Below are 23,959 nucleotides of genomic sequence, written 5' to 3'. Positions count from 1 at the left end.
CGACTGAGCCTCCCAGGTGTCCCTCATTTTTATTTTTAACTCAAACATTTTTCATGAAAGTATACATGTAAGTCTCCATCCACCTGATCCTTTATAGATCAGTTCTCCCCAAAGGATACCACTGTTAACCAGTTTTTTGAACTCTTTAAAAATATTCTTTGTGTGTGTACATATTCTAGGTATATGTATATACACACACATACTTCCCTGTTTTTTTTATACACTCAGTTCTGTGCCTTGTTTTTATCATTTATAAGTATCTTGGAGGTTATTCCACATCGGCACATACAGATCTTTAAGCCAGTCTGTTCAGCATATTCTTTTTTTTTTTTTTTTTAAGATTTTATTTATTTATTTGACAGAGAGCGAGAGAGGGAACACAAGCAAGGGGAGTGGGAGAGGGAGAAGCAGGCCACCCGTGGAGCAGGGAGCCCGATGCGGGGCTCGATCCCAGGACCCTGGGATCATGACCTGAGCCGAAGGCAGACGCTTAACGACTGAGCCACCCAGGCGCCCCTAGCATATTCTTTTACTATGGACAAATCACTAAGTGGGAAGCCAAAGTTTTCAAAGGTTGTTTGGCAAGCATGGAATCCAAACAAAGAGGGTTAGTAGATCTTTAGAACAGGAGTCCCCTCAGCTAGTATAGCTTGAGGAAGTCTGACCCACCATAAAAATATTCTTACCAAAGAACCAGTAATGTTCAAGTTAGCTAAGCTAAGATTCTCTCTCCCTTAGACAAGACCTTGAATGGGCACAGGAGATGTTTGCCTTTGTGATTATTTACTTTTTCATTCATTTACTTATTGCTTCTATGATTAACCAGTCCCTCTTTTGATACATAGTTCTTTCTTTAGATATATTAATACATTGAGTTTAGTAACTATCATACCTTACAGACTAGAGAGCCAGGTGGTCTCTTTAGGGCTTTAAGTCTCATATCTCTATTTTAGTTAATTATTTTGTTTGATAGCTCAGTTTTCAGGTATTTTTGAGTCTTGGAATGATGAATAGATTATATTACTAATATCATTCCCTTCTTTCTTCCAATTTCCTACTATATGTAAACACTGCCTTTCCTATTGTGCTTTTTAAATACGTTCAGTTATTCTTCCCAGTAGCCATTAACCATTTCCAGTGACTCCTTTTATTGGTAAGAATTAGTTTAGCCTATCTCTGGCATATTTGGCATTAATAATAAGTAGGTCTGTTATTTCACCCAACAAGTCCTGTATTTTGCCTTTTGAGATTCTTTTTTTTTTTTTTTTTTAAGATTTTTTTTTAAATTTGGGGCGCCTGGGTGGCTCAGTCGTTAAATGTCTGCCTTCAGCTCAGGTCGTGATCACAGGGTCCTGGGATCAAGTGCCTCATCGGGCTCCCTGCTCAACGGGAAGCCTGCTTCTCCTTCTCCCACTCCCCCTGCTTGTGTTGCCTCTCCCACTGTGTCTCTCTGTCAAATAAATAAAATCTGTTAAAAAAAAATCTTTTTTTAATTTATTTATTTGAGAGAGCACGAGCAGGGGGAGGGGCAGAGGGAGAGAATTATTTTATCTTTCACATAAATCAAAGAATGTAATCTTTTAATTTGATCTTTTCTTAAATTCATGATAAAAGAGGATGATGATTTTTTAAAAACAATATTTGCCATAGTAAAAAAAAGGATAATTTAGTTGTCATACTTTCCCAGGAACAAAGGGTAAGATTTAATACTAAAACAGCAAATATTTGTTATTTTATCACAGCAGAATCAGGATTTTCACTTTAAAGCATTAATAAAATAATGTTCACTCTAAAAAATAGGTTGAATAGGGTATCCAGACTTTTATTCATCCTGTACTATCATCTTGACTGCCTTTTTGTTCCAGTTGCCATTATCAGCTGTAGTAACTTACTTCCGTTAAGGCAGTCATCTCCCTGCCTTAGATAAAAATTTTTCCAAGCTCAAGAAATAAAAAATAACTTTTAAAAAAGATTTATTTATTTTAGAGAGAGAGCCCTCACACAAGCAGGAAGAGGGGAAGAGGGAGAGGAACTCAAGCGGACTCCCCACTGAGTTGGGAGCACGATGCCAGGCTTGATCCCACAACCCTGAGATCATGACCTGAGCCAAGACCAGGAGTCAGCCACTTAACTGACTGAGCCACCCAGGCGTCCCTAAAAATAACTTCTGGATTAACAGTCTCTAATGGGAACACCAGACTTGTCTCTAATTAAGTTAAGAGCCATTTGGTTGCAAATAAGACCTTCAGTACAGGTAAAACTACTAGTTTGTTGATCCTTTCAGATAAAAACACATTTCCATAGACACTGAAATGATCCTTTACTTAGTGGGACTAATTGTTTTAGCCATTAGTTTTTGGTGCTATTTTCTCTTCTTATTCCAAGGTATAAAAAGAGACAATATATGTTTATTAGGCTAAGAAGTCTTGAAAAAAGCAAGCAAGTTTAAGCAAAGAGAAACTGTAAAATAAATCATATTTTGGGACACCTGAGTGGCTCAGTTGGTTAAGTGTCTGACTCTTGATTTTGGCTTAGGTCATGATCTCAGGGTTTGAGATTGAACCCCACGTTGAGCCCCATGCAGGGTGTGGATCCTGCTTAAGATTCTCTCTCTCTCTCTGACCCCCCCACCCGTGATGCCCCTTCTGCTCTCTGTCTCTTAAAAAAAAAATAAAAAATAGGGGCGCCTGGGTGGCTCAGTCATTAAGCATCTGCCTTCGGCTCAGGTCATGATCCCAGCATCTTGGGTTCGAGCCCCACATCAGGATCCCTGCTCCGCAGGAAGCCTGTTTCTCCCTCTCCTATTCCCCCTGCTTGTGTTCCCTCTCTCGCTGTGTCTCTCTCTGTCAAATAAATAAATAAAATCTTTAAAAAAATAAATAAAAAATAAATAAAATGTTATAAGGAAAGTGTATAAAACACAATTCTATAATATATAATAGTTACCTTGATTTTACATTAAAATAATTGGGGGTGGTTGAACCCCAGTGACAGTATTTAGCAACTTTTGTTTTGATCAATCAATAAGTAAGGAAAATCACATGGATTTGTTTTAGAGGTATTTGAAGTATAATTTTAGGAAATGATACTTTTATGGAAAGCAGGATAAGTTAATAGTTATACCAAGTATCTGCTGTTATTCTGTATTTACTTTAATAGTTTCATTTTAGAATTATTTGGAAAATAGTATTGATAACATTTCAGTCCTTCTGATAATGTCTAACTATATACTAGATTAGGGTTATATGATTTGCTGGGTTCCTAAAAGTAATTTTTATTACATCTATGAATAGGATTCTTTTCTATAATATATTTTTCTGATTTTATAATGGAAAAGTATGCCTGGCATGGAACAGGTGAATGATTATTAGTTGAAAAAGCTATGAGTAAATGTAGCTAGAAATAGTATCTGTGTTAAAGTGACATACCAGTATTACTTAATTTTGTTTTTTTTTTTTCTAGTGTAATTGTGAAACATCATACTGACTAAAACTACAAATCAGTGTTCTGATGTGGTCTTTTTTCCGTCCACATTTAAGTTAAGAGAAGAGGGATTGTTAGCATTTTGCTTCATGAGATCAAAATTGTAACAACCATAAAATGTAGTTACAGGACCTTTTTCATTTCAGTTATATTTGTGAAAAAATATAAAAGCCAAATAATTTTAAAATTCCAAACTTTCTATTGAGCCTTATGAATAACAACAAAGAACTTGAATAAGCTTTTAGTTTTTCCTGTATCTATCTTAAATTTAAACTATAAAATAAAAGAAGTCCATGATAACATAAACCTTAGGATTCTCTTAGTGCTCTAAATGTTGTTTTTTTTCCACTCTAAAAATAGTCCATGTTCATTATCATTTTGAAAATTTGTGTTGATAGAAAGAAGGAAGCCGCAGTATCCAGAGATAACCATCATTAGCACTTTGGTATATTCTTTCCAGACACAGTTTTTACATAGTATTGATCAGACCTTCTGTACAATTTTTTGTCTTGCTTTTTTTCCTTTAACATTCTTTATTGTAAACTCTGTTAACACTTTAAGGACTGCTTGGTGTTTTGATTTGGATTACTTTCATGTACTTAACTTTAAAAAATTATTTTAAAAAATAGATTCTGAACAAATACATACACTCCTTTAAAGGGTACTTAGATTATACTATGAATTAGTTTTTTTAGAACTAGCAATATGAGGTGCTTGGGTGGCTCAGTATGGTAAGCGTCTGACTTCAGCTCAGATCATGATCTCGGGGTCTTGGGGTCAAGCCCCTGCATTGGGCTCCCTGCTCAGCAGGAGTCTGCTTGTCCCTCCCCCTCTGCCCGTCCTCCTGCTCTTGCTCTCTTTCTCTTAAATAAATAAATAAATAAAATCTTAAAAAAAAAAGAACTAGCAATCTGATGAAAAATCACTATTTTCCTATATTATCTTACCTTAGTATGGTTATACATATCTGAATTACTGCAAAACTGCATTTGAAAGTCATCCTTACTATTCCCAGGATTCCAGTTGAGTTAGGTAGGATCTTTGGATTGCTTTACAATTTTTAGGGCAAAACTCAAAGAAAAAAAATACCCATAGAAATTTTCTGTGGAAAATGATGTCACTAAAACCCCTTGCAAATGTTCTCAAAGTCATTGGCAGCCTGTATTATTTGGCACATGCTCAGAGAATAAACTTAACTGTTTACTTTATAATAATGTTCTACTTTCTTTATGTTAGTGGTATGTTTTTAGAGTTTTCAACAATCTTGAGTGTATTTTATTATTTATACATTCTTATAATAATTATTTTAGGTCTACTGGCTATTCTGAGGTGATAGTTGTCGTTGGAGGCTGTGAACGGGTTGGAGGATTTAATCTTCCATACACTGAGTGCTATGATCCTGTGACAGGAGAATGGAAGTCTTTGGCTAAGCTTCCAGAATTTACCAAATCAGAGTATGCAGTCTGTGCTCTAAGGAATGACATTCTTGTTTCAGGTAATTAGAGAATTATTACAGTAGCTACTTTTAATTTGAACACAGCTTGGCTGTTTTAAACAATAGTAGTGTCTCAGGAGAAAATATGAAAGTGAATATACCCACTTTCAGCAGAAAGTATTTGTTATACAACAAATAAAACTGAGAATGACTTTTTGCTCTTAAAAGCAGGCTCAAGATGATCCAGAATGATTTATAAAAGATCCACCAGAAAAATGCCTTTAATTGTCAATTTTAAATGATCTCAAGTGCATATAGGATATGGTATAATTTTTAGAACTTTTACCTGTTAGCTTTGTTTTAAGGAACACAGTGAAGTATGCAAAGTGAAAATTACTCATAGAATTAATTAAGCATCTCTGGTCCATCCAGGTTTTCTGAAATTCTCCCCAAAGTTTATGAAATAGGATTTCCCTTAAAATTCTTAACTTGAACTTCTTTTATGTGATGTTACATCTAAAATCTGAGACAATAAAATGACAGACTTAGACAAAGTATAACTACATTATCAATGGTTTTGAGTCTGTTATTTGGTTAATAATTTTATCAGCTTTTGAGTTACTCTATTACTACATGTTGAACAATATAACAACACACACTTTATTTTGTACAATGGTATGCTTTTGAAAAAAATGGGTGATTTTTTAAAAATCTTTTTAAAATTTTGTTGTTTGGGTGCTTCTGATGTCTGATTCAAATCAATAGTCTTACACATTTGTAAAATTCATATTCTGCATTTTATTATTTGGGGCCTATAATTCTGAAGATCACAGTTGGCAAAGTTTAAATCTGCTCTGTAGAACTGTTTCCATTAAGATCTAAGACGGTCCTTTTTCATTTATTGAACTGAATTCACAAATTCTTAGACGGGATGAATAGCTCCCATGTTATAATATATCTATGCCTTGAGCATAAATCCCTTGGTGATATACATATTATTGTGTGTACATTGTTTTGCATTTAAAGGTGGAAGAATCAATGGCCGTGATGTGTGGATTTATAACTCACAGCTAAATATTTGGATCAGAGTTGCTTCTCTAAATAAAGGCAGATGGCGTCACAAAATGGCTGTCCTCCTTGGTAAAGTAAGAGAAACCACTTTTTACTACTATTGCTGGCACATTTCCAAAATAAATACCACAGTTGAATCCTTCATCTCACTGTCTGGGTATCTTGGATTCAAATTGTATTTCCTTCCATTTCTAACCTCAATAGATAAACTGAAGGTATAAACAATTTGACACTGTACTTTTGAATGGATACTTTGTTCTCCCAATTTGGAATTTGTGGCAGTGCAGCACATTTCTCTTTTCATGCTCCATTGGAGTCTGAATGCCTAAGAAGCATTGGAAAATAAAGGAGTTACATCAAGTACAAAAACAGGCCAATGTCTAATCCAAGCAATCGTTTTCCCTTTACTGACTTTGGCAGTCAGGCAGAGATATATTTATCTAGACTGATGTTATTTTTTTTCTTTATGCAAGTTAGGGACAAAACAAATTTAAAATAGTGTTAAAATAAATTCACCAATGTATTTTATTTTTTTATTTATTTTTTATTTTTTATTTTTAGATTTTATTTATTTGAGAGAGAGAGACAGAAATAGTGAGAGAGAGAGCACAAGTGGGGAGGAGAGGGAGAAGCAGGCTCCCCATAGAGCAGGGAGCCCGATGCAGGACTCGATCCCAGGACCCTGAGATCATGACCTGAGCCGAAGGCAGACGCTTAACCGACTGAGCCACCCAGGCGCCCTCACCAATATATTTTAAAGAAAATTGATTATTGACTGCAGCTAATAAATATTTAAAAATATATAATTTGGGGGGCGCTTGAGTGGCTCAGTTGGTTAAGCGTCCGACTCTTGATCTCAGCTCAGGTCTTCATCCTCAGGGTTCAAGCCCCATGTTGGGTTCCATGCTGGTCATGGAACCTACTTTAAAAAAATAAATAAATAAATGTATGTTGGTCCTGAACCATTCTCTGTCCTTAGGAACCTGAGAAACACTTGTGGACTAGTGGTTTCCAAACACTTTAAAAGCAGCCACACCTTCTTTTTTAAAGTTAAAAAAGTTAAATCTAATATAAAAAGCCATTACATAGATAAAAATACAGCAGTATGCCAAGGGCTCTTTAGCTTTTCTTTGCCTCCATCTCTCTTAGCTCCTTCAAAGCTACCATAAATTAATGAGCAGTCTGAATAAAAGCAGCATACTTGCTTGCACATGTATTTCTGACTGGTTCCCTGATACCCCCTTCTAAAAAGATTGTTGCCTCTTGGGCCCTCGCGGAGACATTTTAGAGCAACCAGTGAGAAAACAGAACTGCTCTAATAGAAACAGAGATGGTGCAGGAACCCTTCCCAATCAGCCTCTCATCAGCCCTGGTCTGTTTCCCCATAGAGGCTTCTTGAAATTTCTATACTACAGAATATTAGAGTTTCTCAAAGCACAGTTTTGAAAGCTACTGTTAATTCCTAAGGATATTGGTCTATTGTGCTGCTGCTGTCAACAAGGTCAGTGAAATAATGAGGACCTTGGGATAGATGTAATGGAAATAAAATACTAATTCTAAAAAAAAAATTTAAAATTAAATAAAATACTAATTCTTTTTGGATATTTTCCAAAATCACTAGTTTGCCAGTAATTACTATATTATATATAGTTTTGGTAGCCATGCCTCAAGAATGATAAAATACTACTGAAAGGGACAGCTAAGATATTCAAGGGGTTGGAAAGAGAAGAGATCTTTTAAAAAAATTGTAATTATTTAGCCTGGAAGTACAAAGGCAAATGCATATGACTTATGTCTCAAATATCATGTATGGATTGGTGAACACAAATTTATTTGACAAATGTTAGTATACTTGTCTTGAAGTTACTTAAAACTTAGAAGCAGTAAATCAAGACATGAAAGGAATCTTTCCTACCTTACATAGCAAGTACTCACATCATGGAAACTGTTACCCTAAAAAAATTACAATATAAACTGAATTCAAACCTATAAAAGTATTTAAATTTATAAATGGTCTCTATTTAAAAAACCTAGGTAAGATGATTTGGAATAGAGAATCTGAGAGTAGGAAGGAATCGTAGAGAAAATTTCGTGTAACTTTTTCAATTTATAAAGAAACCTAATTCAAAGAGATCAGTCACTTGCCCAAGGTTACACAGAAAGTGATAAAGCTGGGGCAAAGCAATGTTCAGGATTTTCTTAATCTAGAGTCCTTTCATCTTGGTGCCCACAACATATATTTTTAATTTATGCATGCAGGAGAATGGTAAAAAGTTTAATCCTCAAAATTATGTGATAGGTACTATTACTGTGTACATTTTTATTAAGGAAACAAAGACTGACTCTCAGAGGGTAAGTAAACTGCCCAAGGTTTACATTTCATAGCAATGCTAGATATTGAACCCTGCCTCTCCTGACTTCAAAGCCATGCCCTTAATTGCTACATTGTGCCACAGTTTCCATATACTCTTCCAGCTGGGTGACCTTGAGTAAGTTACTTAACCGCTCTGAACTTCATAGTGTTTGGAGAACAAACCCACCAAGAGATCATTTTAACATAATATGAGAAATACAACATTGAAATACAAAATAGCATTGGCTACTCAAGAAATTTGGAGGAGTACAGAAAGATAAATTGTGGACAGACTTGAATGTCGGTATATGAAGTTTGGCCTTGACCACTTAGGCATCTGCTGTTGAACTATTAAAAGGAGTTGATGAAGTATTTTAGGAAGATGAATCTGTGGTTGAGGGAGCACAAGAGTGGAGACCAGGAGATTAATTGAGAAGTCTAAAATGGTATGGATCCTGAAGTAGGATAGTGGCAAAGGGAAACAAAAGGAGGGGACAGATGTGAGATGCTATGAAAGAAGACTCAGTGGGACTTAATAGTTATTTAGATATGGAGGGAAGAATTGATAATGACTGTTGATAAAGGAATTGTGCATGTTAAACTGAAAAAACTCTTTTAAGTTAAAGTTTCTTGTGTATCTCATGATTCTTAATGGGTTATCGGCATATAGGTCATTTAATAAATGGCTTGTTGATTAGTTCAGATGTCACATAAAGATACTAATTTGTCTGCCTTCCTCATATTGTGGAAGCCCTTTGAAATATATAGTATAGAGTTCATTATGTGTCAGGTACTTTGCTAAGCACAGTAGATAAGTAAAATGAAAAACAAGATAGGCACTGCCCTCAGTGATCTTACAGTCTAGTATTCCTTATCTAATATTTTAGTTTTATAGCTTTATTACTTTATAATAGTCAAACATTTTCATCATCCATGAGTGTGAGCATTAAAGAATCATGTAATTCTCAGTGCGAGCAGTATCACTCTTAAGGGTGTGAAGATTGGTTCTTGGGGGTGAAAAAATTATACTCTTTCATATATAAAGCACACAGATATACATACAGTACATAAACAGATATACAATATATCTGTGGTATTAAAACTTCATTGGAGGGTGCTATTATGAAAAAAATGTCTAAAAAGTCTGCTCGGTGGTGAGAAGGTGCTAATAAAAGTTTCAAAAACTAAGCTAAATTTATTGCAATTATAGTTATCAAGGGCTTTTTAAAGGGGACAGATCCCTTAACTCCTTAGCCAACTAGTTAAAAATTCAGACTTTTGACAATTAGGATTTTTCCATGTATTTTGCATATAGGTATATGTTGTTGGAGGCTATGATGGACAAAACAGACTTAGCAGCGTAGAATGTTATGATTCCTTTTCAAATCGATGGACTGAAGTTGCTCCCCTTAAGGAAGCAGTGAGTTCTCCTGCCGTGACTAGCTGTGTAGGCAAATTGTTTGTGATTGGTGGAGGACCTGATGATAATACTTGTTCTGATAAGGTAAGCCATGTTCTCTTACAGAAATTACCAATGATGTATACGGGAAGAAGAATACACAAAGCTTATCAAATAGATAGCAAGGTCCCTTAGTGTGAGGGAACCTTTTAAAAGTTGTCTAGTACTTTATACTTTGGGGGAAAAACACTGAGTTTCAAGTTACTGAAGTGAACTCCTAATATATCTACCAATTTTCTGTAAAAAGCATTACCTAATCTTTTTTAAATGAAACTAATCTCAGCGTTGGGATATTATACTAAATAAATTGTTTTAAACCTTTTACTGCTATAGTCTATAGAATCAAAAAATTACTGACAAAAAACACAGTTGGGAAGTGAATTAGCAGAGGGTAAGATACAGTAACTACACTGCTTCCAAGTGGGTCATCTTCTGCATACTTTAAAAGTATTTTTTAGAACAAAAAAGAGGAAAGGAAACCCCTGTAATGTCAATAGAGGGCAGCTCAAAGTTGCTACAGTTTATCGAATTCCTGGGACAAAAGAACATTTCCTTCCTGACATCTCAGAAAATACTGTTATTCTGGAAACAATTGTCTGATGCCTAACCTGTTTAGCAATTGTTAACTGAATTTTGTCAATCAATTATTTATTTTTCTAAAGATTTTATTTATTTGAAAGAGAGAGAACATAGGGAGGAGCATAGGGAGAGGTACAAGCAGACTCCGTGCTGAGCACAGAGCCTGATGCAGGGCTCCATCTCACAGCCCTGAGATCATGACCTGAGCTGAAACCAAGAGTTAGACACCTAACCGACTGAGCCACCCAGGTGCCCAATCAATTATTTAATTAAACTTTAATATAATGTGGTCAAATGTTACATTTTTAGAATTCAGAATTTGTGATAATTCAAAGTATACTAAATTGAAGTTTACTTGTGTTCTTTTGAAGAAAGGACTTCCTAAAAGCATAAAGAAATTGTATTCAGATTGAGGCATTGTTATCCTATATGACACAGTTTTTTAAAAATCTAGACTGTTGGGGCACCTGGGTGGCTCAGTCGGTTGAGTGTCCGACTCTTGATTTCAGCTCAGGTCATGATCTCAGGGTTGTGAAATCAAGCTGCACATTGGGCTCCATGCTCAGCAGGGAGTCTGCTTGAGATTCTCTCTCTCTCCCTCTCCCTCTGTTTCTGCCTCTTCTCCCGCTAACGTGCATTCTCTCCTCCTTTCTCTCTCTAAAATAAATAAATCTTAAAAAAAAAAAATCTAGACTGTTAGTTTAGTGGAAGTAAGTAAAGAAAACTTATCATGGTAGTGTAGTATCCATTCATCCTGGAAATAACCTGTGTTTGTTACTCTATTCTGTTTGATAGTAATAAATTTGCATTTCTTTTGAGAATTTTATAAATCAGACATTTCCCTATCAAGCTAACCTTTCTTAATTCTGTGAATTAATGTGAATTAATTGATGTAGTTAATGGGATTTAATTTTTAATCATGTTTCTATGTATTGGTAGACTTTTTTATTAAGTAAATTTGCATTTTTGTTTATAAATTTCAATAAAATATTTCTGTGTATTACTAGGTTCAATCTTATGATCCAGAAACCAATTCTTGGCTACTTCGTGCAGCTATCCCAATTGCCAAGAGGTGTATAACAGCCGTATCCTTAAACAACTTGATATATGTTGCTGGTGGACTGACCAAGGCAATATATTGTTATGATCCAGTTGAAGATTACTGGATGCATGTACAGAATACATTCAGCCGACAGGTAATGACATAAAACAGTCCAAAAGAAAAAATCAATCAAGGAGGGTCCAAATACGTGGCCATTATAAATATACTGTAATTTCACTGTTAATGTATTTCATGTGTGCTTGAATTATTTCATAATTTTTAAAGCCACATAAAGCATATAGTATGCCTGTTTTGAACTCATTTCAGGGAGTTGTTTCATTGAAATAACTTATTTTGTACCATCCCATGGTGAAGCAGCCGTTGCACTTGGGCTGGTAGTTTTTTTTCCCTTGACCTCTTTCAGAATCTACTCCTGTCCTTATCCCTATCTCTTACATATTTTGAAAGAGAAGAAATGCTCCCAAACTGGTTTTCTTTCCTTCTGTGGTTTTTATTATAAAAGAGATGGATGGGCTCAGGTCTCCCTCATCCGTGCACACTACCTATACCCCTACTCCACCTCCACCCCCTGCCTCCCAAAAAGCCTTCTCTCAGCCTCTGATTCATGGCTCTACCCTCCCTCCAACCACCAACATGCTTGATGGTTCTAATGCTGGAAATCTGGATCTACCTATATACTACTCTAGAGTTCTACTCAGAGGTCATTACAAATAATCTCCTCAGTCTCATCCATATTCTCTTATTTTTTCTGTCAACCCTTCAATATGGGCATTCCTTGAGTCTCTTTCCCCTACCTGCTTCCTAGTTTATTCCTGAGTGGTCACATTTATTGCCCAGTTCTGATGACTTCAAATCTTTTATCTTCATTAAAGCCTCTCTCTTGTGCTCCAGACTCAAATTTCCAACTGCCTATTTGGTATTTTTTATGATGTCCTAAGAGATCAAACTTAAAACAGAATTCACCTTCTTCCCCAAGCCTACATTTTCTGTTTCCAAACAACCCTAGTGAATGGAAAAACTGTTGCTTCCTTACTAACACTCACAACACTTCTGGCACCAGATACTGGATTTATTCCCACCAGTTCTCCATCTCCAGCTGAATGTCTTACAGTTCAGTTCTGACACTCTCTACCTGGAGTTAGCATCAGATTCCGCAAGTTGAGGGCTCAGTTCAAGACTGCCACTGCTTTAGATGCCAAACGCTAGTTCCAGCTTGTCCCCAGTACTTTCGACTGACTGGCTATAAATTAACATTCCCACAGCCTCCTCCTTGGGTTCAATTATTTGCTAGACCAGCTCACAGAACTTAGGGAAATACTTATGTTTATCAGTTTATTATATAATAAAGGATATCATAAAGGATACAGATGAAGTGGCACATAGGGTGAGGCCCCGGAGGGTCCCAAGCACAGGAGCTTCTGTCCTGGAGTTGAGGTGCACTACCCTCCCAGCACAGGGATATATGTTCACTAACCCAGAAGCTGTTCACATCCTGTATTTTGGGAATTTTTATGGAGGCTTCATCATGTAGTTACTAAGGTAATTTCCAGCCCCTTTCCCCTCTCCAGAGAATGGGGAGTGGGGATGAAAATTTTAAGATTCTAATTATGGCTTGATCTTTTGGTGAGCAGCCCCCCCCATCCAGGAGCCAACCAACAATCACCTCATTAGAACAAAAGACTTTCCTATTGATAACTCAGGAAATTCCAAGGGATTTAGGAGCTCTGTATCAGGAACTGGGGGCAGAGACCAATATATGTTTTTCTATTATTTCATACCTAGACTTAATTTCTTAGATTTTCCTCACTTTCTCCTAAATTTGAATCCATTATATCAGTTCTATGTCCTCAGAGTTTTTCCTGTTCTTTTCCATTCCTGTGGTTCCTGCTTTTGTTCAAGTTCTTATCAGTTCTTCCCTAAACAAAAACAGGATTCTAATTAGTGTTCTTTAATGTCTTCTCTCACCCATTTTGCCACTAGTTATTTTCCCATAAATCTTATTATGTCTCTCCTCTGATTGGAAACATACTGAATAAAATCCAAGTTTCCCCACTTCATTCTAGGCCTTCTGTCGTCTGACCTCTGCTTGCCTTTTCAGCTTCACTTTCTGCAACTTTATCCCAATTATATTAAGTGTCTGTAAAATTGCATTTGCTATATAGATCGTATGTGTTCTTGCCTTGGTTCATGATGTCCTCTCAGACTCTAATGTCTTTTCTACCCTCTCTACTTGTAATTCTACTCTTTCAAGGATGACTTTATAGTTAGAACAAACTGAAGTTTCCCTGTTCAGGATTAATCTTCTTTTCTGATATGTCACTCCACTTACACCTCTATTATGGCAGTCATAATATTCTGTTATGGGTATAAATGTTTATTTCCATACCAGAATTCCATCTTCTTGAGAATACTATTTTTTCTAACTCATTTTCTATGTATCTTGCATTAATTGGTGCTCAGTAAATACTTATTGAATAAATTAACAAATGAGACAGTGCAGTAACAAGGGACCTAATTTTAAGAGTCTTATATGCAAGATGCATAAGAGATACAGACTGTAAAGGTAATGAGTAGGGTTTGAATGTAACACCATTTTTCTAAAGTTTTTGACATTGAGGTATAGTCTCTAATTAGTAATGTATTCAAAGTAACATTGCCTCAACTGATGAAAGGGACATAATAAGACCTTCAGCTTCATGGTATAGAGGGAATATAATCTTCTATCCCTCTTGTATCACATTTAAGTAAAAATGATTCACATTTCTCTAGTTCAGTGGCCTTTCCTGGAAAGGACAATCTCCAGGTCTGTAGAGGTGAGGGTGTGCCCTACCATATAAGAACCCATATTATAGTCACATTCACCTGTGCGACAAGTGTTTACACTTATTTCTAAATTTTTTTTAAGTAAACTACCCCCAACATGGGGCTTGGACTCCTGACCCTGAGATCAAGAGTCACATCTACCAACTGAGCCAGCCAGATGCCCCAATTTCTAAATTTTTTAATCAAAGCTAATCTTTATTGGCTTATAGTGAATATTTTAAAGTGTAACGCAGGGGCGCCTGGGTGACTCAGTCATTAGGCGTCTGCCTTCGGCTCGGGTCATGGTCCCAGGGTCCTGGGATTGAGCCCTACATCAGGCTCCCTGCTTGGGGGGAGGCCTGCTTCTCCCTCTCCTACTCCCCCTGCTAGTGTTCCTGCTCTCGCTATGTCTCTCTCTGTCAAATAAATAAATAAAATATTTAAAATAAATAAGGTGTAATGCATTTTTGCCAAGAAGTACTGTTCATTCAGAACTTGGCTATACTATAGAAAATGATAATTTAGGAAGATAATTTCCAGCATCTAGTATAATGCAGGGCATACAGTGAATATGTTTCTAACTACATGATTGAGATAAAACTAAGGAAAAACAACAGGACAAACATGGAACATTTTTTCTAATTAATGAATAACCCTGACTTTGAAAATTTCAAAGAAAAAACATTTAGCTCAGAAGTGTATTAAATCACGGGGTGCCTGGGTGGCTCAGTCCTTAAGCGTCTCCCTTCGGCTCAGGTCATGATCCCAGGGTCATAAACCTGGGATCAAGCCCTGCATTGGGCTCCCTGCTCAGCGGGAAGCCTGCTTCTCCCTCTCCCACTCGCCCTGCTTATGTTCCCTCTCTTGCGGTCTTCCTCTCTGTCAAATAAATAAAATCTTTTTTAAAAAAAAGTATATTAAGTCTATTATGACAAAGACAAATCATTGAAGTCCAAATTAAATATTCTACATCAAATCTCTTGAAACAAAAAACACTGAGATTTCTGGGATTATCTTTTCTCCTCAGTTCATTCTTACTACCAGTACCTCTAAGTATATATCTTTGTTAGGAGTGCCTGGGAGGCTCAGTTGGTTAAGCGTCTGCCTTCAGCTCAGGTTATGATCCCAGGGTTCTGGGATCAAGCCCCGTGTGGGGCTCCCTGCTCAGCAGAGAGCCTGCTTCTCCCTCTCCCTCTGATGCTCCCCCTGCTTGTACTGTCTTCTCTCTCTCTCTGTCAAATAAATAAATAAAATCTTTTTAAAAATCTTCATATCTTTGTAAATGTTATTGATTGGTAATTTTTGAACTATCTGTGTTTGCCTACCATTTAATGCTAATCAATGAAAAAGGAAAAATCAACTGTAATTTCATATTAGACAGTTGAGTCAAACTTTTTTTATTTTTATTTTTTTTTAAGATTTTATTTATTTGACAGAGAGAGACACAGTGAGAGAGGGAACATAAGCAGGGGGAGTGGGAGAAGGAGAAGCAGGCTTCCTGCTGAGCAGGGAGCCCCATGCAGGGCTCGATCCCAGGACCCTGGGATCATGACCTGAGCTGAAGGCAGATGTTTAATGACTGAGCCACCCAGGCGCCCCTGAGTCAAACTTTTTTTAAATGTTTAGAATATTAAGTGACAAAAACGCTGAAAAAATGAGCTCTTCGTTTTGCAGATCTAATGGACCTAATGCAGCCTTTTTCTCTTTCTGTCCCTTACCATTTCCATGCCTCTTGACTCTGCATAGTTCCTAAAAGCCACAACTTGCTATTTTAAACATATTTTGCTTTTTAACTCTTGTCAGGAACATCCTTTGAAAAATTGTGGAATTTTTTTTTAGGTCCATGATGAAGTTTTTTCAATCCCTCTTCAGTAGCCCAGGTATTTAAAATGTCATTAAAGTTTAGAATAATAAATGAAAAAAATCTGACTCTAAGTTGGAATTTTAACATTTAAGCATTAAGCGTTATAAAAAATAATAATTAAGGGGAGGGTTTTTTTTTTTTAATATTAGGATCTGTTTCATTCCAGTCTTGAAAAATAACATTAAAACTTCATGTATTGGGGCACCTGCCTGGCTCAGTCAGGAGAGCATGCAACTCTTGATCTCCGGGTTGTGAATTCGAGCCCCAGGTTGGGTGTAGAGATTACTTAAAAAAATAAAATCTTGGGCGCCTGGGTGGCTCAGTTGGTTAAGCGACTGCCTTCGGCTCAGGTCATGATCCCGGAGTCCCGGGATCGAGTCCCACATCGGGCTCCCTGCTTGGCGGGGAGTCTGCTTCTCCCTCTAACCTACCCCCTCTTGCACTCTCACTCTCTCTCTCTCTAATAAATAAATTTTAAAAATCTTAAAAAAAAAAATGTTAAAAAAAAAATAAAATAAAATCTTAAAAAAAAAAACTTCATGAATTAAAATATTTTTCTCTTTTTTTAAGACTTTATTTATTTGACACAGAGAGAGAGAGCATACAAGCAGAGGGAGCAGCAGAGGGAGAGGGAGAAGCAGGCTCTCTGCTGCCCAGAACCCTGGGATCATGACCTGAGCTGAAGGCAGATGCTTACCGACTAAGCCATTGAGGCGCCCCAATAAATTATTTTTCTTACTAGCTGTCATTACTCTTGAGATTCTAATAGAGTGAAATAAGTTACTATATCTGATACAAGTAATTTCCTGATCTGAAGGAATAACTGATTTCAAGGTTGCTTGCTTCATTTATTTCTGAGCATTATTACCTGAAATGACATTGTTTTTTGTTTTTGTTTTTGTTTTTTAAGATTTTATTTATTTATTTGACAGAGACACAGCTAGAGAGGGAACACAAGCAGGGGGAGCGGGAGAGGGAGAAGCAGGCTTCCTGCGGAGTAGGGAATGACCTGAAGTGACATTGTAATAAGATCCTGTAATTATATAGTTTAAGAATCACCATTAAAGTGACCGTAAGGTTCAATACTATAGGCTAGGTTCTATATGAAAACTGAGGATGATATTGTTTTTTATTGTATTCAGAACTTTTAGAATTTATAGAAAGAGCTCCCTGTGCTTTAGATGAAAAATGTTGTACTTTGGCACATAATTGGTACAATTCATGGGTGATATTCTAGATAAAAGTTTGTCGTTCACTAATGATAATGGGCCAGGTTATTCTGGGTATGTGTAAACTCTAATATAGGTATTTTTAAGTACTCACGAATTTAGACCTGAAGATATTATCTTCTATTATGTAAGTCTACCAAGATTTAATTTCTTCTATAAGAGCAAAACTTAGGGGCACCTAGATGGCTCAGTCTGTTAAGCCTCTGCCTTCACTGATCTCAGGGTCCTGGGATCAAGCCCCACGTCAGGTTCCCTGCTCAGCCAGGAGTCTGCTTCTCCCTCTCCCTCTGCTCCCCTCCACCTGCTCATGCTCTCTCTCTTTCAAATAAATAAATAAAATCTTAAAAAAGAGCAAAACCCTACATACACAGCAAATCTTGTCAAGTAAAAATGTTTATTGTACTGATTGGTAGAACCTATCTTATTAGTTATATAGAAACAGGATGATAGTAATATGTAATAACTTTCTGAATTAAAGTAATTGAAAAATTAAAGTAATGTAAATAGAATATTTGACCTGCAGCATAACCAGATCCATGAAATAGGGAGACAATTTTAGTGTCATTTCTTTCTTGGAAGGATCACTCTCATCCTTGCAAGAATATTTGTTTTTTATAGTAATTATGTATTGACAGAAAAGAGTAAAATTCAGCTAAGAATCCCATTGTGTACAAAGTTAAAATATTATTTGGGGAGTTTCTATATCCCAGCCAAGCCCCTATAACAGTGCTTTGTTAATTTGTTTATAAGTCTTCCTCTCATTCATTCATTCAACTTGTGGGTAATCCCACATAATGATTAATGTTCCTACACCTTGGCCATGTAATAGCCACTTGCTGTAATAAAGGACCTCCCTGTAATAGGAGAAGCAAGCCACACTCTCCGAAAATATTTTTGTTCAACTGCTGTTAAGTTAAAACCCTTCTCTCAGTCCACTACCCCCACTTCACCTCCTACATCTGGGCCCCAATCATAACATATATTTTATTTTAACATTTCATTCATGCACAATTATCTAGCACTCACACATAGAGCAGGAGTTAGGCAAAAGGGAGCTTATTTCATGACTTCTTTGTCTGTTAAAGCAGGTCTTATTTTACTTTTCAGTTTGCTACCAAATCCCTTACCTTCAAGAGTTAATTTTTTTTTTTTTTTTATGTATTTGGTTCAACAGGAAAACTGTGGTATGTCTGTGTGTAATGGTAAAATATATATCCTGGGTGGAAGACGGGAAAACGGAGAAGCCACAGACACTATTCTCTGTTATGACCCTGCAACAAGTATCATCACAGGGGTGGCCGCAATGCCCAGGCCAGTGTCCTATCACGGCTGTGTGACTATACATAGATACAATGAAAAATGCTTTAAGCTCTAAAGCCAGGATACCTCACCCAAGAAGCCACACTGATCCAAAATGAGAGGCTCTAAGAACTCCAGAGTGGGAACTTGACATATCTCCTTTGTGCCATGTACACAAAAAAGTAAAAATAGTAATTGTGGTGCCTTTCCCCCTGAAGTATCAATCTTTCAAACTGTAATAAAGCCTTTCCTGTAATTGGGAAAAAAAATTTGTTGTTGAAAGTAATAGTGGTTATTGCTTGGGTTTTGAGAGTATACCTTTGTAAGTATTTGTAGAAACTCATGTGGAGTAGGAAATAATGTCTGCCTGTGTAACTTTTAGGAACTTGTGAATGGTTTCTCCATTTATATATGTTTATCTGTAAGCCTGTATGTTCCTTATTTTGTCATACATGTATAGAAAATTGCATGACTTAGGCTCCATTTAGGTTGACTCACATAATGCTTAGAATGCTTACAAAGGGAGGAAGTCAGTTTAAAAAATCTTTTTCACTAAAAATATATCCAAACTGATTAATTTTATTGAAGGTTTTTTTTTTCAGTAATTGATAAAAATGTAATGACAACAATTTGAGTATTATAAAATACTGAATTATCATGACTTCTTAGAATTGCTTATATTAAACGTATTTTTGGAAGAACATTGGGTAGGAGATAGAAAAGCAAGTGCCCCTAAAATGCAGATTAAAATTATAGGTTAATTCCTAAGAAAAAATTATGTAAGACCATTGAAGGGAAAAACGATCCACTGTGGCTCTCAAAGTACTTATGTATCATCTCTAAATCCTCTAAGGAAGCACCTTTTCTTGAACCTGGCAAGAGAGTCGAAATCCATTTTGTGATACTATTTTGTAGAAAACAAGGACAGGTTTTCTCCCTAGCCCAGTAGGGTTTGACTTCATTAGTATGGTGCTTTGGGTGAGGACCTCTTCCCTGGTTATCCTCCTTTCCTGTGAACAGGAAAAATGCTGGAGTCTCCACTCTTGAGTTGCCTTTAAAGGATAAAGCAGGGACCACCTATCAGTGGGTCCATTTTTTAGCTATCCAAAAAAACTAACAGTGGTATTCGCAGTCTTTTAAGATAAACCTTTCAGTTGGTACCAATTGTGGAAAATCCTGGTCAACATGCTCAAGCTTCTCTACAACAAATTGCCTTTGTCTGGGTTTTTCAACTCCAGTTTATAAGCTTACTGGTTTTCAGAGAGGAATATAAAATTTTTTCTAAGGCAAATGGAATGGCAGGAAGTGTAGTATAAGTGATTACTGTTATTCCTGGGTGAACATATAATTCACCACATTTTAGGGATGTTCCAGGGCTGTACCAGGTAGCCTGCTGGGTTTCGGCTGCCCAGGCACTATTGTTGTCTCACATAATTATATACTCCTTGTCACAGGAGAGATGATGCAAATGTGTGATTATAGTGCCACCAGATTTCTGTTAAAACCAAGTTAGTAATAAAAAAAACCTAACATAGATAAACCATTTTGTTTTCTCATCTCAGAAGGATACAGAGATTTCTAAAAACTATATGGCATCAATGCCAATTTAGCTGGAATCTGAATTCTGAGGAAAATTCTAAAGATCTTATAAATGTTTAGGGAATTAAATTTTTCAAATCATAATTTGGAAATGATATGTACCTTTTTCTGATAATTGTCAGAGCAATTCAGGAAATAATTTTCTATCATTTTAGTTGAAAGACCATTGTAAATACAATTGGGATACTTGTTTTAATTCTAAAGTAAACATCTGCAATATACCTTTTGTAGATAATGGAACCTATTTAGTTCAGAGATTCTTTGCGGTAGATGAGATAATGTATGAGAAAAGTGTTTTGTAAATGCTGAGGATTATACAAATGACACTTGTTATTTTCATGTCTATTTGTAAGATCATGCCCATCCATAAATACAGACACTTCACACACAAACTTTCTCAAGATCACTTGTATTGTAGTACTTTTGTCTATTGTAAAAGTATTAAGTATTTACTTGTATTTCTTTATACATTTATTTTTAATATCCATGTGTTTATTGTACTAAATTTGAAATGAAATCCTATAAAACAATTTGTTTAAACATAGACCTCATGACAATATTGTTTAATTTTTTTCTACGTAATTTAAAGCTACATGAATTAAGCCACCAAAAACTTAGCTTGAATCCTATGAAATTAACAATTTTTGAAATTACTCAACTGGTATTTTAATATCCTTTAACTATTTATCTTCCTTTACCGATTGTTGATAAGTAATGGTGTTAGCATTGATAAAAGAATTTTAGGGTATAATTAGTATACCAAAAGGGATTCATCAACCAAATTGTGTCAGATTATATTCATACTGTCATCGCATAGTTGACAGATTTCCTTTTGATAGGAGATGCTCATATAAGCCTTTGGGTTAGTATGTATGTATATACATGTATAGATAGATAGTATGGCCATGTACACACATATATACAAACACCAAGAATTTGATCAGTTTGTGATGATCAGAAAGTAAGAATTGGTTGACTTCATTAAATTCATTTCCGGAAGATTTTTTTTATTGAGACATTTCTATAATACTCTTTTACATTTGAAAGTACATGATGAGGGGCACCTGGCTGGCTCAGTCAGTAGAGTATGCGACTCTTGATCTTGGGGTCATGAGTTTGAGCCCCACATTGGGTGTAGAGATTCTTAAAAAAGTTTGAAAGTACATGAGTATTAGTATAATGACTTGTATACAGTCAGAATCTATGTAATACATAAATTTTCATGAGATCAGAAAACAAATTGGAGGTAGAGACAAGTTTGCTAAACCCATCTGTGATATCTCGGTGGGAAAAGGAATTCAAGTGTATGTTTTGTGGATTAACAGGAAAGTATACTTGTTTTTTGTTCATGAACGTGTGTTTTCCTATTGATGAGTGGTCTAAATTTACAACAGTAGACCTTTGTTTTCAAATTTAATCTTCCCACTGACTACTGCACAGGTATGAAATAGCTTATTGAATCTTCAGTGACCTTTTGTTTCCCTAGATGACTGAAATATATTTACTCCATTTAAACCAGGTGGTAAGAAAAAAATGATGTAAATACTCAGGGAGGATATTAACTTGTCATTTTTGCCTATTTGGGGTGTTTAAAGTGCCATAACTATATAAACTTCATGATCCTAGAGTAAATTTAATTCGGTAAAGGGGCTTCACACAGGTGGTGGTTGAACATTCATTCTTTTATATTTAGAAAGATGAAAATGTTTTGTGGACTGATACATTTTCTCTTAGTGAATACGAATTGTTTATGTCTCTCTACTGTCATATACCCTTGTGAAACTCAGGAAAGACAAAGGTTCAGTTATACTACTTTTGTCAATACGCAAACCAGGTGTGTATTTTTTTTTTTTTTCCTGTTGTCTGGATATGGCAATAGATTTTTTTAAAAAAAGAATTGCTGTGAGAACCCAAACATGAAAAGAGAGGGTTTGAATTGTTGTGTGTGCCTTTCGTGTCTTGAGATTTATATGTGGAAAAGACATCTCCAGAGTGTATTTTCAAAGAGAAGAGAGAGCTATTTATGTGGTGCCAAGTGATAAGATAATGTCTCTTAAAGGTTTCCTATGGAAGCCTTTATTTGACTAAACTCAAGACACCAGTTAACCTCAACATAATTTTGGCCTTACTAGAATTTCTTGTGCATTATATTGAAAGCCAGGTTTACATCACCTCACCCCATTATTCTTTTTAGTTAAATAAACAAATTCGCCATATCAGGTAACCAGAATGGGGGCAATTTGGTTGGCCTTTAAGTAGGTTTGACTAGGTAGCTCTACTTACTGTCACATCTAATGCTAGACATCAGAAAGCACTTGAGCCAGAGTGTGAACTGATAATTCCAGAGACATTTTCAACATATTTCAGACATTTTTTAATGTTTTTTATGACTGTTACATTTGTGTGATTGCCTTAGATATTAAATTTACTTAGTGCTAAAGATGATCATCATAAATAATTTTTTTAAAACAGCAGTAGTCATATAACTTATTTTATATATTGTTCCAAAGAAAAAGAATTTGTTCTAATGTTTTCAAAATAACTGCATCTGAATTTGTTTATGTGCCTTAAGTTCTCTAGTGCTATTTCAACTTTTGTTTTCATACTAAATGAAGCTTACCTTAGATGAGTTTCATATTGGTTTCCTACAGAGTAAGTAAACTCCCCTTCTTAAATTTTTTAATAAGCACCATGTGGTTGCTTGGCAGAATGAGAATATTAAGAAATGTTGTTGACTGTTTGGAGTTTTATTATATTTGAGGGTTTTGTTTTTGTTACCAAGGTGCTTTTTAAGATATTCAGACAAACATCTAACATTGATGAAACGTTTGAAAACATCATTTGCAATATCTACATCTAATGTCAGAAAAGTAAATGTACTTATTTTTGTTCCATCCTTATGTACAATTTTTTTCCTTCTATAGTCTTTTTTATTTCCTGAAAGTTCTTACTCTTGCTGTCCCCATCATCCCTCCCCGCCCCCAGTTTCTTTATTTAAATTATTGAGAATTTCTGGAGCTAAGACAACAATTACAGAGTTGAAAAAAAGCATAATATGCTTTACAACTTGTATAGACCTATGGCAGCCAAATGTCATTGGCTTTCAGTGAGAGGCTCCAAGAATTCACAGTGAAAAAAAATGCTTTGTCATTTGTTCTCAATTTGGTTGTAGCACAGTAATACTTAATGTCTTGTTTAGATATACTTTGTGCATAGTTTAATTTTTGTAAAGTTGTATCTAATAAAATGTCCTTTAACCATTATTATTTGACTATACAGTTGTATTAAATTTTGTTTACCAAAAACTTGTTGTTTTGTTTTATTTTAAATACATCCAAATGAGGGGTGCCTGGGTGGCTCAGTCGTTGGGTGTCTGCCTTTGGCTCAGGTCGTGATCCTGGGATGGAGCCCCACTTAGGGCTCCCTGCTCAGTGGGAAGCCTGCTTCTCCCTCTGCTGCTTCCCCTGCTTGTGTTCCCTCTCTGTCTCTCTCTCTGTCAAATAAGTAAATAACATAAATACATCCAAATGGTTGTGCAAAAAAAAGGGATGGAGGAAAATTCATATTAATATATGTGCAAATTTACTGGTATGTCCATAAAGTAACTAGAAGAATAAACTAAAACATTGGTGTATATGAAGAAATACGGTGGCTGAGGAGCAAGTAAAAAGGAAACACCCCTGCATACTCATTATATAATTGTATGTAATTATGTATAAATAT

General features: G+C 35.8%; 1 protein-coding gene across 9 annotated transcripts in view; it reads left to right on the top strand.

The window, feature by feature from the left end:
• KLHL24 (kelch like family member 24) overlaps positions 1 to 23,499 on the top strand; it is a 44,519-nt gene extending 21,020 nt beyond the window's left edge. For 8 of the 9 annotated variants that reach the window (XM_045903290.3, XM_045903288.3, XM_045903289.3 and 5 more), the window contains 5 exons: positions 4,794 to 4,978; positions 5,945 to 6,063; positions 9,658 to 9,846; positions 11,388 to 11,576; positions 18,513 to 23,499. In XM_045903290.3, the coding sequence (XP_045759246.1) occupies positions 4,794 to 4,978; positions 5,945 to 6,063; positions 9,658 to 9,846; positions 11,388 to 11,576; positions 18,513 to 18,713 (883 nt within the window). In that variant the 3' untranslated portion in view covers positions 18,714 to 23,499. The remainder of the gene's footprint in view (positions 1 to 4,793; positions 4,979 to 5,944; positions 6,064 to 9,657; positions 9,847 to 11,387; positions 11,577 to 18,512) is intronic. The other variant, XM_045903292.3, reaches the window with a different exon arrangement.
• Positions 23,500 to 23,959: the final 460 nt, after the last annotated feature.

Source organism: Mirounga angustirostris, unplaced genomic scaffold (assembly GCF_029215605.1).
Source record: "Mirounga angustirostris isolate CCGP_5_RB_7025 unplaced genomic scaffold, mMirAng1.0.hap1 SCAF_1, whole genome shotgun sequence".
NCBI classification, from domain to species: Eukaryota; Metazoa; Chordata; class Mammalia; order Carnivora; family Phocidae; genus Mirounga; species Mirounga angustirostris.
The sequence above is the reverse complement of the archived record's forward strand: the minus strand, read 5'-3'. Positions and strand labels throughout refer to the sequence as shown.